The sequence below is a fragment of the Anolis sagrei genome, chromosome 4, assembly GCF_037176765.1.
Source record: "Anolis sagrei isolate rAnoSag1 chromosome 4, rAnoSag1.mat, whole genome shotgun sequence".
NCBI classification, from domain to species: Eukaryota; Metazoa; Chordata; class Lepidosauria; order Squamata; family Dactyloidae; genus Anolis; species Anolis sagrei.
Genome location: NC_090024.1, coordinates 206,246,994 through 206,264,610, shown reverse-complemented (window position 1 = coordinate 206,264,610; position 17,617 = coordinate 206,246,994). Strand labels below are relative to the sequence as shown.

General features: G+C 40.3%; 1 protein-coding gene across 1 annotated transcript; it reads left to right on the top strand.

Moving 5' to 3' along the window:
* TIMM17A (translocase of inner mitochondrial membrane 17A) lies at window positions 1-17,136 on the top strand. Its single transcript, XM_060772448.2, has 6 exons — window positions 1-101; window positions 3,191-3,290; window positions 4,433-4,496; window positions 9,186-9,314; window positions 9,846-9,956; window positions 12,956-17,136. The coding sequence occupies exons 1-6, from the start codon at window positions 76-78 to the stop codon at window positions 13,024-13,026; spliced, it is 501 nt and encodes a 166-aa protein (XP_060628431.1). The 5' UTR covers window positions 1-75; the 3' UTR covers window positions 13,027-17,136.
* Window positions 17,137-17,617: the final 481 nt, after the last annotated feature.

Genomic DNA, 17,617 nt, shown 5'->3' with positions numbered 1-17,617 from the left:
TTGACGTCACGGCCTGGGAATCACGTGACCCGCGTGCGCGTGCCGGCACGCTGAGTGGAAGCCGGGGAATCCAAGATGGAGGAGTACGCGCGAGAGCCCTGGTGAGATGCGGATCCTGCTTCTCTTTCCCCCTTTCCTCTTTTTGGGTGGGAAAAAGAGACAGAGAGGGAGGCGAAGGGGAGCCGTGGGATGATGAGCACTCTTTCCTCCTGCTTCCCTGGCCCACTCTCTCCTCTCAGTGTGTGGCCAGAAGTGACCTTGTGCCGGGCGAAGGAGGGTCAGGCACTCCTCCTCATGGGACGCATGGCTCTCCCCTTCAGAGCTCCCCTTCAGGGCCTTGGGCTTTCTCTTGGTAACGAATGGCAGGCTGGTCGGTCTTTCTGTGTGCCTGTAGATTTAATTTAATTTGGCAACACTTTCACTTCCATGACTCCATATTAGGGACTCCTGGGATTTATAGTTTAGTGAGGCAGCAGCTTTCTTTGGCAGAGAAGGTTAAAGGCCTCGTAAAACCACAAATCTCAGGATTCCATAGCATTGAGGACCCTTCAACACTGACCAAAATCCCGTGATTGGTAATGGGTTTATCTGAGGCGTCTCAGCAGCTTTTTTTTTGGCAGAGAAGGCTGAAGGCCTTGTAAAACCACAAATCTCAGGACTCATAGCATTGAGGACTCTTCAACACTGCCCAAAATCCCGTGATTGGTAATGGGTTTACCTGAGGCATCTCAGCAGTTTTCTTTGGCAGAGAAAGCTGAAGGTCTTGTAAAACCACAAATCTCAGGACTCCATAGCATTGAGGACCCTTCAACACTGACCGAAATCCCGTGATAGGTGATGGGTTTACCTGAGGCATCTCAGCAGCTTTCTTTGGCAGAGAAGGCTAAAGGCCTTGTAAAACCACAAATCTCAGGATTCCATAGCATTGAGGACCCTTCAACGCTACCCAAAAATTGTTGTTCGGTGAGGCAGCAGCTTTCTTTAGCAGAGATCCTGAGCACAAATCTCAGGATTCATAGCACTGAGGACCCTTCAATACTGCTCAAATTCCCGTGATAGGTAGTGGGTTTACCTGAGGCATCTCAGCAGCTTTCTTTGGCAGAGAAGGCTAAAGGCCTTGTAAAACCACAAATCTCTAGTTTCCAAAGTATTGAGGATGCTTCGACACTGCCCGAAATCCCATGATAGGTGATGGGTTTACCTGAGGCGTCTCAGCTGCTTTCTTTAGCAGTGAAGGCTGAAGGTCTCGTAAAACCACAAATCTCAGGATTTCATAGCATTAAGGACCCTTCAACACTACCAAAAATCCCATGGTAGGTTGTTGTGGGTTGTTGTAGGTTTTTCGGGCTATATGGCCATGTTTTAGAGGCATCCTCTCCTGATGTATTGCCTGCATCTATGGCAAGCATCCTCACTACCTCTGAGGATGCTTGCCATAGATGCAGGCGAAACGTCAGGAGAGAATGCCTCTAGAACATGGTCATATAGCCCGAAAAACCTACAACCCAGATCCTTCAACACTTCCTGAAATCCCGTGATAGGTGATGGGTTTACCTGAGGCATCTCAGCAGCTTTCTTTGGCAGAGAAGGCTAAAGGCCTTGTAAAACCACAAATCTCTAGTTTCCAAAGCATTGAGGACCCTTCAGCACTGCCCTAAATCCCATGATAGGTGATGGGTTTACCTGAGGCGTCTCAGCATCTTTCTTTGGCAGAGAAGACCGAAGGCCTCGCAAAACCACAAATCTCAGGATTCCATAGCATTGAGGACCCTTCAACACTGCCCAAAATCCCGTGATAGGTGATGGGTTTACCTGAGGCGTCTCAGCAGCTTTCTTTGGCAGAGAAGGCTGAAGGCCTTAGTAACACAACAAATCTCAGGATTCCATAGCATTGAGGACCCTTCGACGCTACCCAAAATCCCGTGATAGCTAATGGGTTTACCTGAGGCGTCTCAGCAGCTTTATTTGGCAGAGAAGGCTGAAGGCCTTGTAAAACCACAAATCTCAGGATTCATAGCATTGAAGACCCTTCAACACTGCCCAAAATCCCGTGATAGGTTTACCTGAGGCATCTCAGCAGCTTTCTTTGGCAGTGAAGGCTAAAGGTCTTGTAAAACCACAAATCTCAGGATTACATAGCATTGAGGACCCTTCAACGCTACCCAAAATCCCATGATAGGTAATGGGCTTACCTGAGGTGTCTCAGCAGCTTTCTTTGGCAGAGAAGGCTGAAGGCCTTGTAAAACCACAAATCTCAGGATTCCATAGCATTGAAGATCCTTCAACACTACCCAAAATCCTGTGATAGGTAATGGGTTTACCTGAAGCGTGTCAACAGCTTTCTTTGGTAGAGAAGGCTAAACGCCTGCTCCTTTGATTGCATAGCATTGAGACATGTGGATCAGTTTTACATCCCTTATCTGGTAATATCCGAATTTTCCAGGGTTGTCTCAATGGAGGCTGAGGCAGGGTGTTACATTTACATAATTATTTACAGTTTTGTGTATTGCCTCTAGGCTATGTGTATAGTCTAAACCAGGCATGGGCAAACTTTGGCCTTCCAGGTGTTTAGGGTTTCAACATCCACAATTCCTAACAGCTGGTAGGATGTTAGGAATTGTGGGGATTGAAGTCCAAAACACCTGGAAGGCCAAAGTTTGCCCATGCCTGGTCAAAACCTAAATTAATTTCTTCTATTTAGATTGCATACCTCCTTCAGGGTACCTCATTATGCTTCTGTATGCATAACCAGGTATTCTGGAATCCAAGGGTGTATCTACACCAGTCATGGGCAAACTTCGACCCTCCAGTTTACAAGCTATTAGGAATTGTGGGAGTTGAAGTCCAAAACACCTGGAAGGACAAAGTTTGCCCATGCCTGATCTACACTGTAGAATTTATGCCGTTTGACACCACTTTAACTGCCATGGCTCGATGCTGTCTAGTTGAATTTATTGGGTCTTCAGTCAGCTATACATTTGTGTGCTGTTTATCAAATGTAATAAATAAATTGATTGAATGTCAATTAAAAATAAACTTCATAGATTCTTGGCATGCCTTAAGAATTTGAGTCCAACTGTAGGAAAGAAAAGGGGTTGTGTTACTAAATAAAATGTTATTGGTTTGTTTATTCTGATGTTACATTTTAAAGACCAGATCCATTAAAGTGTGTCTTTATTCATTCATGTAGCCCATGGAGAATAGTGGATGACTGTGGAGGTGCCTTCACAATGGGAGCTATTGGTGGTGGCATCTTTCAAGCCATTAAAGGATTCAGAAACGCTCCAGTGGTAAGTTAAAATGATTACTTGGAAATAAGGAAGAAGAACTATCCAAATAAACAAAATGTTATGAACCATGATGAGGAAGGTTGGAAGTCAACAAATTCCCCTTTCCTTTCCTTCCCCCTACCATATTTCGTACCTTATATTCCCCCCAAAATGGTAGGGGTTTTTTTAAACCACAAACCTTACCCATTTATCTCTCCCAAACCCATTACCCCCATTTTATAATATTGTAGAAATTTTCAAATAAAAATTATTATTACAAAAATAAGATTATATGTATGCAATATTATCAGTGATTTAAGGCAGAAAGATGGAAGAAAAAAACTTCATACAGGTTCAAACTGCTGCTACGTATTGTATCACTAAAGGAGAGGAAAGCATTTTGGAGAGAAAATTGAACAAATGTTAAGAAACCAATACCTTTTGTTAAAATATATGAACAATAAATATATGGGTAACACTTACTTTTAATCCAATGAGCTGTGAAGTTTTTTAAGCAAGAAGACATTGAAACAGATAACTAAGACACAGAGTGACAATCAAACTGCAGACAAAGAGATTCCATCTAAACATTGGGAAAAAACTTCCTGTTTGACAATAGAGTGTGGTGGTGTTTCCTTCTCTGGCGGTTTTTCAACAGAGGCCTTCCGTTGGGAATGCTTTGATTGTATTTTCCTGCATGCCATGGAGTTAGACTGGGTGGCCTTTGTGGTCTCATCCAACTCTGTGAATCACGATTCTATAAGAAAGTGAAAAGGAAGAACCTCATCTTATAGAGGTTTCAGATTAAACAAAGAGAACAATAAATCTAGTAACCCTTTGACAGGGTGGATTTTCTAGTCCATATTCATACAAGACAGGTCTTCCTTGCAATGCCACACATACAAGGATGTGGAACATCTCTTGAGTGGGGTGTTACTATTTGCTGTCACATTGATCTTAATATATGGCGACCTACAAATGAGAGACCTCCAGTATCTATAGTTATCAGCTGCCCTGCTCAGCCTTTGCAGAACTAATGTTTGAAACACAGTACAGTACGTCAATTTCAAGATTGTAGATTAGGTTGAATATATCATAAATAGGATATGTAACTAGATTAACCAATTGACATTGCTCTTACTGTGTACTTTTATCTTTTGCAGGGTGTAAATTACCGGTTGAGGGGTAGTTTGACAGCCATTAAAACCAGAGCACCACAGTTGGGAGGTAATTGTGTTATTTCTATATTATCTTCTCCCACTCTTTTCCTAGTCTTGAGGTACAGAGAATACTACTTTGAAAGCAATTATCTGTTTACTCTTTCAAAAGATACCCGCATTGTGTATATTTGGTAGTAGTGGAAGCAATGGGAGTGTGTGTGTGAGAAAGACATTGGTGAAAAAGTAGGAGAGGCAATGTTCTTAAGAGAAAACTTGGAAAGTGTCTTGCTGGAGCTGACAGCAGACTGAATATACAGAGACATTGGTTTCGATACTAGACATTGTAAATAGTCATCATGACTAATTGTGCCCACACTCTTTAATGTGTTGTGTTCCCTTGTAAAGCTATCTTAAATTGTCAACCATGGTATGGTAACAACTTCTACAGTTGAACAATGTGTAGTGCATTTATCTTAAAGTTTCAGTATGCACTTTCAGTACCGTAAAAACCGGCATACTAGACGACTTTCTAAGCCAAGAAAGTCATCTTAAAAGTGGGGGGGTCGTCTTGTGTGCCGGCTATAAGTTCCACCACTTGAGGATGCCGAGAGCGAGGGACGCGAGCAGCCATTAGAGGCCAAAGGGAGCCTGCTGGTATCGCAGCTCAGCTGGCCAGCACTCCCGGCAGACCTGCCGATCCTCCTCCTCCCCCCTCTCCTCCCCCCTCGCCATCCCCAAGCAGCGCAGCCTGTTGCTCTTGCCCTTGCACAAGCCCAGCTGGCCATCACCCCGGCAGCACTGCCGCTCCTCCTCCTCCCTGCCCTCCTCCTGAAGGAAAAAGGGGCTGAAGAGGCTGCCCCCAAGCCTCCCATTCCCGGCCTCTTTCTCCCTCTCCTCTCCTTCCTCAAACCGTGCGCTACTCAAGGAGAGTCCAAACAAAGGCACCTCCTCCGAGAAAGTCCTGCTGCAGAAACGTCTTCTTTCTCCCTCCCCTCTTTGGGGTTTCTTTCCTGTCTCTGTGCTCAGCTCCCTCTGAAAGAACAGCCACTCTTCAGTTTTAAAAGTTTTCAATAGCCTGCAGAGGGAGGAAGAAAAAGGTCTCTTTTCCCCGTTTGGTTTTGTTTCTGCATCCGAAGAAGGAGGCAGCCTTAAAGGGGAAGTCCCAGTGCAAGGGCCATCCACTCTTAAAGGGGAATCCCCCCCAAAAAACTGCCACAGATTCAGTGCCATGGAATCACAGGAGTTGTAGTTTTACAAGGTCCTTAGCCTTCCCTGTTTAAGAGAGCCAGCACCATACCAAACTACAAGTCCCAGTTTTCTATCAGATTGTTTAGAATTTCAACTCCCACAATTCCTAACAGCTACTGGCTGGGTTGCTGTGAGTTTTCCAGACTGTATAGCCATGTTCCAGAAGTGTCCTCTCCTGATGTTTTGCCCAGATCTATGCCAGGCATCCTTGGAGGTTGTGAGGTCTGTTGGAAACATGGCAAGTGGGGTTTATATATCTGTGGAATAATGTCCAGGCTGGGAGAAAGAACTCTTGTCTGCTTGAGACAAGTGGGAATGTTGCCATTGGCTACCTTGATTAGCATTGAATGGCCTTGCAGCTTCAAAGCCTGGCTGCTTCCTGCCTGGGGGAATCTTTTGTTGGGAGGTGTTAGTTGGTCCCGATTTTTTATTGTCTGGATTTCCCCTGCTTTTGAGTGTTGTTTTTTATTTACTGTCCTGATTTTAGAGGAGTTTTTTTAAATACTGGTAGCCAGATTTTGTTCATTTTCATGGTTTCCTCCTTTCTGTTGAAATTGTCCACCTGCTTCTTGTGGATTGCAATGGCTTCTCTGTGGAGTCTGACATGGTGGTTGTGAGAGTGGTCCAGCATTTCTGTGTTCTCAAATACTGACTGTTAGGAATTGTGGGAGTTGAAGTCCAAAACACCTGGAGGGCTACAGTTTGCCCATGCCTGATTTAGATCTATCTCAAAAAGGGTATATTCATCAAACCCTTTGGGCATGACCTTGGAAATATCTGGCTGCAGTGCAAAATGTTCTCACATGTTGGGTTTTGGAAGCTGCACAAGATGGCTTTATGACAACTTCTGTCCCCTCAGCTTACCACTAGCTGCTTGCATTGTGTCTTCCTGCCTGGCAGGAGTGAGTGGGTTGGAATGGATGGCCATTGGAGAACTCTAGCGTTCTGTTGTTGTTATTGTTAAGCAGAGTTGTATGGCCACCTGTTAGGAAGGCTTGCATTGTGTCTTCCTGCCTGGTAGGAATGGGGTTGGACTGAATGGTCATTGAGCTCCCTTCTATTATTATTGCTGTTGTTATTGCTATTATAGTTGTTATCATCTGTCAGGAGGGCTTGGACATGTGTTCCTGTCTGGCAGAATTAGGGTTAGACTGGATGGCCATTGGAGTCCCTTCCAATTCTAGATTTCCATTATTGTTGTTGTTGTTGGGGAAAGGACATTGGACCCAGCCCTGGTCTCACTCTAGGTAAGGTAAGGTAAGGTAAAAATTTATAGAACTTCATTACGCTCCATGGAAACACAACTGTTAAATAAATAATAAACATACAGGAGTTTACAGGTGAGGTAAAGGTTTTCTCCTGACGTTAAGTCCAGTTGTGTCCGGCTCTTGGGGTTAGCGCTCATCTCCATTTCTAAGCCGAAGAGCTGGATACTGCTTTGATAGTCTTGGATTTGAAATCAAATCTGATGTTTTTATTTTTTATTTGGTGTGCGATGGAAGAGGGGTGGTGTGAGGGGGTCGTTATTAAACTGCTGCCACCAATTGTAACGATGACCGTTTTAATGCCACCGAATACCACCAATTGTGAAGGTGCGCGTGGTAAAGCACCCACTGCCACCTTATCTATGAGGGAAGCCGGGCAACAATCAATATCAGCCTAGGAACTATTTTATAAAGGGACTGTTTCTGGCTGACTTTATTATTGCAGGCTGTTCAACTTAGAAGAAACTGTATCAGGCAAGGCTTGAAGAAAAAGTAACAAGTTTATTTTAACAGGAGTATAACAATGTATAACTGTTCTTCAAAAGAGGCATAAATCTTGATGGTTACATTGGAAAGGTTTCATGAGTAAACTCAGGCAAACACTTCATAAGGTTTCACAGCTGGCACAACAGGCTTAAACCCAGCCAAACCTTGATTCTTAATTCAGAATCAACAACCCCCTGTACCGGGTCCTTCTCTGCAACCACTTTGGTCACCAATTGATTCCCTGAATCTCTAAGAGATTCAGTTTTTTCCCTATAGCACACTGGCTACAGACACATTCCCTGAATCTCCACCAAAAGATTCAGTGTCTTTTTCAGCAGCTCTCCGGCCACTGACTAATTCCCTATTTCTCCCACTAGAGAAATTAGTCTCTTCCTGTAGCTCACCGGCTACAGACTAGAGTTTTAAAACACAGCTGCCTCTGAAGAGGCGGTTGGCTCCGCCCCTGTTGCTATGGCAACTTAGCTAACATCAAGCCACTCTCTCCAACAAAACATAATCTCCCATACTTACCATCCCTAAACCATTGTCCAAACTACACATAACCAAAGGAATAAAACTTACACATCGTCACAGGTGGTCTTATACGGCGAGTATATACCAAACTCTATATTTTAACTGGAAAAGTTGGGGGGTCGTCTTATACACCCAGTCGTCTTATATGCCGGAATATACGGTAAATGTTTGTGGCTGTACAACTTAGATAAACAGAGGCATTATAGAGATATATAAAATTATAATATGGAGAAATTACGATTACATAGATAAATCTTTCTCTCTTGTAACCTAGGCCCTATTTGAGGTGTTACAATTTGTAACTTGCATGCTGATCTTAAAATGTCAGTGTCTATACAAACAGAAATTGGGAAAACAACATGAGTGAGAATACGGCCTTAAAAAGAGAGATAGGGAAAAGAGCAATGACAGCAACCTGCCTCTATTAAGGACCTAGTGTGAAAGCAGTGACCAGAGGGAGGAGGCCCCACTTGATAGTGTGAGGCGTGGAAGTAGTGTTCCCATGCCATTATCTCTCCCCAGCCCAAACCAGAGAAAGAAATCCCTATCTTCTTCACTTTCATTTTTGGCCCAAGTGGTATTCAACAGTGTTGAAGAGTCCAAAGAATGTGGTGTGCCTGCCATTTTGGGTACTTGAGTTGAAACAGATTGGTGGCTCTGATATTTATTAGGGGAATACTATAGTTTTCTTCTGCCTTGTGAGGCTTTTGAGTACGTGCCTATTAAAAATTGCTGCTGTCACTCTGCTTCCCAGTCTCCCAAAATGGCAGGAAACACAGGGCATTTCCAGAATAGGCCTTTGGATACATTGGCCCAGGTTTTTTGGGTCCAATTTTTATTTGTCAGTGTTTTTCAACTTATACATATATATGGTACTTATAGTGAGCCCCCGGTGGCGCAGTGGGTTAAACCCCTATGCCGGCAGGACTGAAGACCGACAGGTCGCAGGTTCGAATCCGGGGAGAGGCGGATGAGCTCCCTCTATCAGCTACAGCTCCTCATGCGGGGTCATGAGAGAAGCCTCCCACAAGGATGTTAAAAACCTCAAAATTATCCGGGCGTCCCCTGGGCAACGTCCTTGCAGACAGCCAGTCCTCTCACACCAGAAGCGACTTGCAGTTTCTCAAGTTGCTCCTGACACGACAAAAAAACAAAACAAACAAAAAACTGTTTATAGTTTGATCAACAGTTCTAAGTTCTAAAGAACCTTGTCCTTCAAACAGGTAGCTTTGCTGTCTGGGGTGGTCTCTTCTCCATGATTGACTGTAGTATGGTGAAAGCAAGAGGAAAAGAAGATCCTTGGAACTCCATCACCAGTGGAGCCCTCACTGGTGCCATATTAGCTGCCAGAAGTAAGAACGTGATTGAAAAATAAAACTTTATTTAAAAAAAGAGCTTCCTTCAGAATCAATGCTCTATTCAAGTATGTCAAATCATTGAAATATTGGAAAATTCCCTGTCCTAAATGTCCTAGTATATATTTCTGGTTGTTCTTTGCTATTGTATTAGGAGTATTATGAAATCTGTAATATATAATGACTGCAGCACAGGGATGGGCAAACTTCAGCTCTCCAGGTGTTTTGGATGTCAACTCCCACAATTCCTAACAGCCTACCAGCTGTTAGGAATTGTGGGAGGTGAGGTCCATAACACCTGGAGGGCTGAAGTTTGCCCATGCCTGCTACAGCAGGATTGCTGTAATGGGGACCTCCATCACCTTCAAATTATTGTTTTTTGAAGGGAAATGAAAAATACTTGTGTTTTAGGAGGAGTCTTTTATTGACAATCTATTTGATATTCTTAACAATTTGTTTAATGAAATTATATATAACCCAGCACACTTAAATTTTCTAAGCCGTGCTTTTTTGGTTTACTTCTTTCAGATGGGCCAGTTGCCATGTTTGGGTCAGCAGCTATGGGAGGAATTCTTTTGGCTTTAATTGAAGGAGCAGGTATCCTATTAACAAGGTTTGCGTCTGCACAGTTTCCAAATGGTAAGGATACTTACAGTTCAGTGCACAATGCAAAACTTAGTAATGTATGCTTGAAACTGTTTGACTTGTCTTTGTGTAAGTGAAGACCAATCTAAGCCTTTAAGAAGTTATTTTTAAAAGCTTTATTGTAGGAACAAAGGTTGTCTGATGTAGAGAAGTAATTGTTACAGATCTGTTGTGGAATCTGGGATTCCAGTAATGTGAGAAGCTGTTGTTTCAAAGACATCAATGATTTCTTTCATGTAAGTGAGAAGGGCACACTGATAAAAACCTATGAAACTGAGAGTAAACTCATCAGAACATGGTTCTTGATTTTTTTATTATTCATTTTCTAGCAAGCTGGTTGTCAAAGTTTTCTCAAAAACAATTTTCGGAATCTGCTTTCTTTTCAAAGGGATGTCCATATTGCCATAGCCAGGAAGTATGCTGGACTGTGGTTACTGTAATCCTTTCACATTAGCTATATTAGCTAGGGTTGACAGAAGTTGCAATTCAGCAACATCTATAGGGCCTTCCTCTGCCAATACCTGTAGAAATAATAACAACAGATACAAGGTCTGTTTTGCCATTACAGCAAGGGTGTTTTTCAAAAACATATTCAATATATATCTCAAAGTATTGTCGAAGGCTTTCATGGCTGGAATCACTGGGTTGTTGTAGGTTTTTCGGGCTGTATGGCCATGTTCTAGAAGCATTCTCTCCTGACGTTTCACCTGCATCTATGACAGGTATCCTCAGAGGTTGTGAGGTTTTTGACCTCTGACACAACCTCTTAAGATGCCTGTCATAGATGCAGGTGAAACATCAGGAGAGAATGCTTCTAGAACATGGCCATACAGCCCGGAAACCCTACAACAACCCAATATATCACAAACATTGATATTCTACTGTGAAATATTTACCTGCTTTATTTAGTTTGTGAGTGTGTTGTTTACAAACTTTCATACATCTGTCATGCTTAACTGAGTGTAGACAAAAATGCAGTGTCTTCCCAGTTTTAATTTCTTAGATATCTGAGTTTATTTACCCAAACTGCTAGGAGCTTCAAAAGTCTAATTTTCCACCAAGAGTCTGCTTTTTTTGTTTTCAATGAATTATACTGTTCATCATTTAAAAAACTACCTTCAGTATTTCCTAGGATCTAAAGGCTTGTAGATTGGTCCATGTTTTGAGTGTCCCCACCCCTCCCTTAGTAAACAAAAACCTGGGTAGTTCCAAACATATTTTTATTTTTTAATTTATATGTCAAGGCAAAGAGGCCGGCCTAACTCTAGTTAGAGTGAATCCCCGGGAGAATGATTGTTTATGTGCCCTCACCAGACATGCATATGATGGTGATGGGACCAACAAAAGGCCCTCCATCAATATCTCAGCATTCAGGCAACCTATACAGGAAGCTATAGTCTACATTGAGGCCTATATTGGAGGACCTATTCTCTAGTCCATAAGTAAAGGGTAATACAGTGCGAGAGAACGTGGAAGAGAGTCTTCTCTGTAGTACCATCTCAATGGCAGATTATTCTCCCCTTTGTAGACCAATACTGAATTGAATGAATAAATAAATTTTTAAAAAAACCTTTATTTCTAGACTGCCCTCTCTCCCTGAAGTGACTCAGGGCAGTTTACACACAGAAAAAGGCAAACATTCAATTCCCTAAATAAATACAAACACATCAAAAATCCAAAGTAATTCACAGTAAACTTATAATAAAAGAATTAAGCATCAAAATAAAAACAAAATAAAAATAATCCAGTAGGACATAATAACACTAATAACATGAATTAACATTAAGACATATATCCTGTGAGACAATTAAAATACATTAGAAATGGCTATCACAGGTGTTTCCTTAAAATAGTATCATTTCACTACCAAATCAAAATATGAGGGTTTTTTTTTTCTAAAAAATCAAAATCTTTGGGTCTAATTGATGTTAATTCTATTTGTGCGTGTCTGTGGTTGTTAAAGTTTAAAAATTGTTATTTCCTGGTTTGTAATGGATAAATGATTTACATAACATCAAAGTGACTTTATTGTAAGCCTCCAAGATCTTTGGATATAGGGCTTTGTATAAATATTTAATCTCCTGCGCCTAATACTTGGGACTGTGCTGGGGAATGGACTGATAGCCAGTAAAGCTGTTGAAAGAGGACAGATTTATATGCATTTTTAGTAGCCAGACAGTATGTTGGAAGTACTACCATATATTTAAGCAGTCCTGTTTCTGTTTATATTTAGTTGGTATTCCAGGGAATAAAGTCACATCCTGCTGTTGTTCTTTAAAAAAAATATGACTTATATTTCTGCCCATAGCCACATTCTCCAGCTCCTGCTAGAGAATCTCGCTATGTTTCTGTCCAATTGCACTTGATAATGTTTCATGAGATTCTTAAATATTTCATGTAGTCCTGTCTAACTGTTCATGATTAAAACTAATGGATTTCTTGTCAAAATTAAAACTATCAGAAAATGGGTGTTTAGGAGTAGATGCCACTGAGTTTGCATTGGATTGGACTTAATTCAGATCTATTATTTAAAAAAACAAAACAGGAAGTCATTTGGGGACACAGCATTTTTTAAATAGTCTCCCTTAAAACATTGCAAAACATTGAACAAGTTACATGCCGATGTATTCATTGAGTTGTCAAGTTTGATTTTGGGAACATGACTTGGAATTTGGCATTAACTCTCAAACTATATGCCAGAATCCTTCAGTGTATCTCAAGAGGACTGTTAGTGATCTGTGAGAAAAACCTAAAGGCTGATAGAAACATAAACTGTGAAGCATCCTTGTTGCTTTGGCTCCCAACACTTTAGTATCTCCTTCAGAATCTGTGTGCTGCTGGAAGTAGCACTGAGTTATTCCTCAATCTGTGGCTGGTGTTGAGTTCTCAAAACACATTTACAAAATAAGCTGTAAATAATTGAAGTGTTTACTCATAAAATGTATCTGTTGCGACATGCTGCATGCTTGACCTACTGTTATTTTTATTTACAGGACCTCAGTTTTCAGAAGAGCCCTCTCAGTTACAACCCTCTCCATTTGGAGACTATAGGCAGTATCAATGATCGTTAGTCATTTTTTCCCTGTTCTGCATCATTGGACAAGCAAGTTGCAGCATCACTTGAAGACTTTTCTTTGCATCCATACACCTTAATGTCTATATTTTTCACAATATTTAAATTATGAATTGTTGCACTTCGTAATTGTAATGTGGATATGAGATGCCTGAAAAACTCCTTAGTTATGCCTTTTCTTAAGAGGACTGAGCAATGTATTGCTATGGAAAGACCTGAAACTGTGGCCTTTACAGTATAATTGCTGTTATCAATTTAAGGAACGGAATAACCATGCAGCATCAGAGCTTCCCGCCCCTACATCATATGACCGTGTACCATTGAAGCCGGCTATGTTCTGTTTTATATTAGATGAGTGTAGAGGAGACTAGCAATGAGTTATGAGACTGAGTTATTAAAATAATTATAGTGCTCTAATTATGTTATGACTTGAAAGGTGATTCTATTGGCGTAAGCTGCTGTGGAAGTCCCAACCAGTTATGAAGGCAGCCTTCGGTCCCTTTATTGAAGGATTTCAGTTGACTTTATTCACAGAGTTGCACTTGGATAGAATGCTGCTTAGTTTAATGTGTGACCATTTTGACTCCTTACAATTAGATCTGTTATGTAAATCCAGTAATAATGAAAGGGAATGTTGACAATCTGATGGCATATAAAAATCTATTGCTTATAAACCTGACACATAAGCAGAACAAACATATTCTTCCCCATGGTGGTCTTCTGCTATGATTTCAGAGCCTCTCTTTAATCTTTATCAGTCTGAAGAAGACTTTTTATCCCTGAATATGAATTGGTATGATATTTGTACTTGTTCAGATAGGGGTGGGCAACTATGGTGAATCCAGGAGTTGTTGTTTCTTGCCCCAGGGCCATACAGATTATATGAATTTGAGGTAACAGAGTGGTTTAATATGCAAGCTAGTTCTTCAAAATCAGAAATTTTAGATCAGGGACCCTGCATTGTTTGTGCAGAAAAAGAGAATCTACAGCAGTAGAGAGTTGCACAAATGGCCTTGGGTAGGTCCCACTTTGCCCAACTCTGATGTGAATGAAAAATATTACTTTGCAGATATTTAGCCCTGTTATAATGGAGAATTAGAAGACCTGGATACACTAGCTAATTCACGTTTGGTTATACCATGTTTAAATTTTTGATCATTTTACATTTGGATAAAACATATAGGTACTGTTTGTTTACAACCTATGTGATTGAAATTTACTTGCCGGCTGTAGAGGCATTGGCAGTTTATTAGTTACCTGAACCAAAAAAAGAATGATGATCATATTTACACACTTCCTGGTTCAACATGAAAATACTTGCAGATTTTAGTAAAGCTAAAATTAAAATCCAGCCCTCTAGTGGCACCTGCTTCTAATTTTTCTATACAACCAATTTCACAGGCCTCCTGTCTAGTTTCTGCTATACTCTGATGTTGTACATCTCAGTAAGAGCTCAAGTTTAGTTTTGCACAAAAGATTTATATGTCAACAGCACAATGGGATTCAGTTACCTGGGAAAGATCTGTTTTAGGATAAACTGTTAGTTTTATGTAGCTTGCTTTTTATAAGTACACAGGCTCATGTTTGGCCTTCTTTCTCATAAGGATGCATGCTCCATCACTAAATTACTAATCAAATTTTGCCACAACTGTTTCAATTAGAATGCATGGTAAGAATTCGTGTCCTTGTGGAAGTATGATGGTATATACATTGTTTTTGATAATAGAATCATGGAAAAAGTAGCACATAGAGAAGTGTGCGTAACTTGAGAGGCAAGCTGATGCATTAACCTCAGGAAACTTTAGAGGACAACATTCCCTGCAAAAAGAATATATATTTTTGCTCCCAAGTGTTCTCTGGTGGACATTTTTGGCGTTTCCCTTTGCCAGTTTAGGCCCAAGACAATACTTTAAAAACCAGAAGACCTCGCCTGGGCCAGATGTAGCTTGTGGGATCAAAATATTGTGAAATAAATTCCCCCTGGGGACCTTTGGGAGCAAAAAGCTTTTTGGAGTTTTTTATGGGTGGTCACTCTTTGTCCATTCTCAGTATAGGGCACTATAATGAGCACTTCTAATCTTGAGTGTTTCATGTTCGTGTTTAAGAAATATATTTATACATCACACCAATCTGCTTCTTGGCAGGGGTTGGACCGGATGGGCCATGAGGTCTCTTCCAACTCTGTGATTCTACATGGTGTTCAAACATTGAAACCAGCCCAGTTTATTAAAAGGTTAACATTATTCACCAATAGTAAAGGCATCATAAGAGATAAAAAGACATATATGTTTAAAATATTTTCTAAACCCGCCAGAGATATTAGATGATCTTTAAGAAAAGGCAGTTATATTTATGTTTCAAAATATATTATTTTATATTGCTAGGAAAATTGTCTGAAGTCTTTATGAATGTGTAGATCTATTTTCAAATTTTCCTTTTTGATATGTTTACTGCATATCTTAATCTTCCCTAATTAAAAACTGGACAAAAGTTGATTGTTCTTAATGTCTCCTTTTGATTTTAAAAAGAACCAACTACTGAGCAATCAGATGTCATTTGCTTGATTTATCTAATAGATGTATCATATTAATCCAGCTATAATGTACTTTGTTGCATTTCCCAGATTTCTTTAAAATTAATTTTCTGTCGATGCCACCTTAATACATATTTAATTCTACTAATGCTTATCTCTAATAGTAATCTAAAACCCTACCTCACCACTTAATTAAAGTAATGAATTTTGCATCATGATGTGTATATATTTACTCCAAATAACTACTAAGTTTAGTTTCCCTCTTAAATTGTTTTGAACCATAAAAATCCGGTTCCAAACAGGACAGTAACACAGCTGCGTATCTGAAAACTAATACAAGATGCTATATATGATGGTGTCATTTCACAGTGAATCAAGGGTCTGAGTTACTCTCTTGGCTACTAAATTGAAAGTGAGGAGGAGAAGCAAAGGGAAATTAAGTCCTGATACCTAATCACTGTTCAACCAAATAAGATCAGATGCCTTTTCTTCAGACAAATCCTTGTGTTGGTTCAGACTGCATGGTAATAAGGCTTTCCCCTGGGAGCACTGAGGTGTAGATCAAATAGCAATCACATTGCAGCTTCTCTTTAGGCTATGCACTTTGGAAAGCTAAAGAAGCACCTCAGAAATAATTCATTTCCAAGTCCCCCTTCTGTCCAGGTATATGCAGATCATTTCCCTGGGTGGCTGCATCAGTACAGAAGTATTTAATTTCCCTTCCCAGTGCTGCTAGTGGTGTGATCCTGGTTCCCTTCTTCAACTGCCCAACATACTTTTCTTTCCTCGAAGGGGGCTCATATTCCTTATGAATTATTAGCCTCTGCTGCCATGGGAGGGTCTGATGGTACACTGCATCACAGGGGTTTATTTGGTCCTGTGGAGAAGCACTGAAACCTGGAGAGCTGGATGACAAGCTCAAACCTGTTTTGATAATTTTGGTAAGTAAGAATAAGTATCTGCTAGGAGTGGGTTATGTGAAGCCTCCTTATAGTTTAGGGTTTTTTTTTTTTTCATTTCATATATCACACTATGTAGCTTGCTTTAGAGTGCATTCCTATACATATTAAAGCCCTATTACTTTTTAGTAGGCATTTGAAACCATTGTGCCTTGTCACAAGATATCTGGAAAGCTACAACACAAGACTAAGAAATCTAAGATAAATTCAGAATGGATGTTGTTGGCACCATTAATTTAATAAGAAAAGGGATGCAGTAAATACTTCCCAAAAGTGAAGAAAAGAAGACAGTGCTAATTCTTTAATCTAATGTATGTTCTTTGCAGGTTAAAAGAATATTGTTGACTATTTTTGTTTATGGGTAATGTTTGATTACTTTGGTCTGCGTGGTTACTTATGTTGACAGCAACTTTGAGGACGTGTTTACAAGAGTAATGTATGTTTTGCTCAGCTCCATTCTATTATTTGGAAGCTGATTCTGAATATATTTGTGCAGCAAAACTGTAATCCTAGATACATGTATCGGTATGTGAATGCTACTAAATATATCAGGACTTCCTTCAGATAAATGACTTGTGACTGTATTTTACAATAAATACGATTTCCTCAGCCATTTTGTTTTATATAAATCATCAATTAGTGGGGAGAGTGAACTGGATCTAAGTTAGAGGTGCTCATCCATTTTAGTGTTATAGTTTAAACATTTAAGAGATAGCAAGGCCATGCACAAAAGTCACTACAACTTCAATCGCTACTAAGGATTGCATTTACCAAACCCAAACAGCATTACAATGTTTCATGTTTTAAACTGGTATTCACAAGCCTTGCATAACACTGTTTGGGATGCTATCTTTGTGTATCCCACCACAAAGAATACATCCACTAATGGGTCAGCAATTGTGTCAGCTTACTATAATTCTGTAATAAGACTTCAGCTATAAATGCAAATACAGAATTTAAATCTTTATCACAGTGACAGGTAGAAACAAAGACTTGGGAGAGATGATACATCGTTGGATGGTGCTAATATTTGTTTGATTTATACTCTGTCCTTCATAAGAGTTCAAGCAAGCTAATAATCTTACAATAA

What these genes read in the sequence shown, in the direction of transcription:
- TIMM17A (XM_060772448.2), top strand. Translation starts at nt 76, where the DNA reads ATGGAGGAGTACGCGCGAGAGCCCTG. An exon ending in GATTCAGAAACGCTCCAGTG is followed by an intron (nt 3,291 to 4,432) that starts GTAAGTTAAAAT and finishes TATCTTTTGCAG; the next exon opens with GGTGTAAATTACCGGTTGAG. An exon ending in CAGAGCACCACAGTTGGGAG is followed by an intron (nt 4,497 to 9,185) that starts GTAATTGTGTTA and finishes TCCTTCAAACAG; the next exon opens with GTAGCTTTGCTGTCTGGGGT.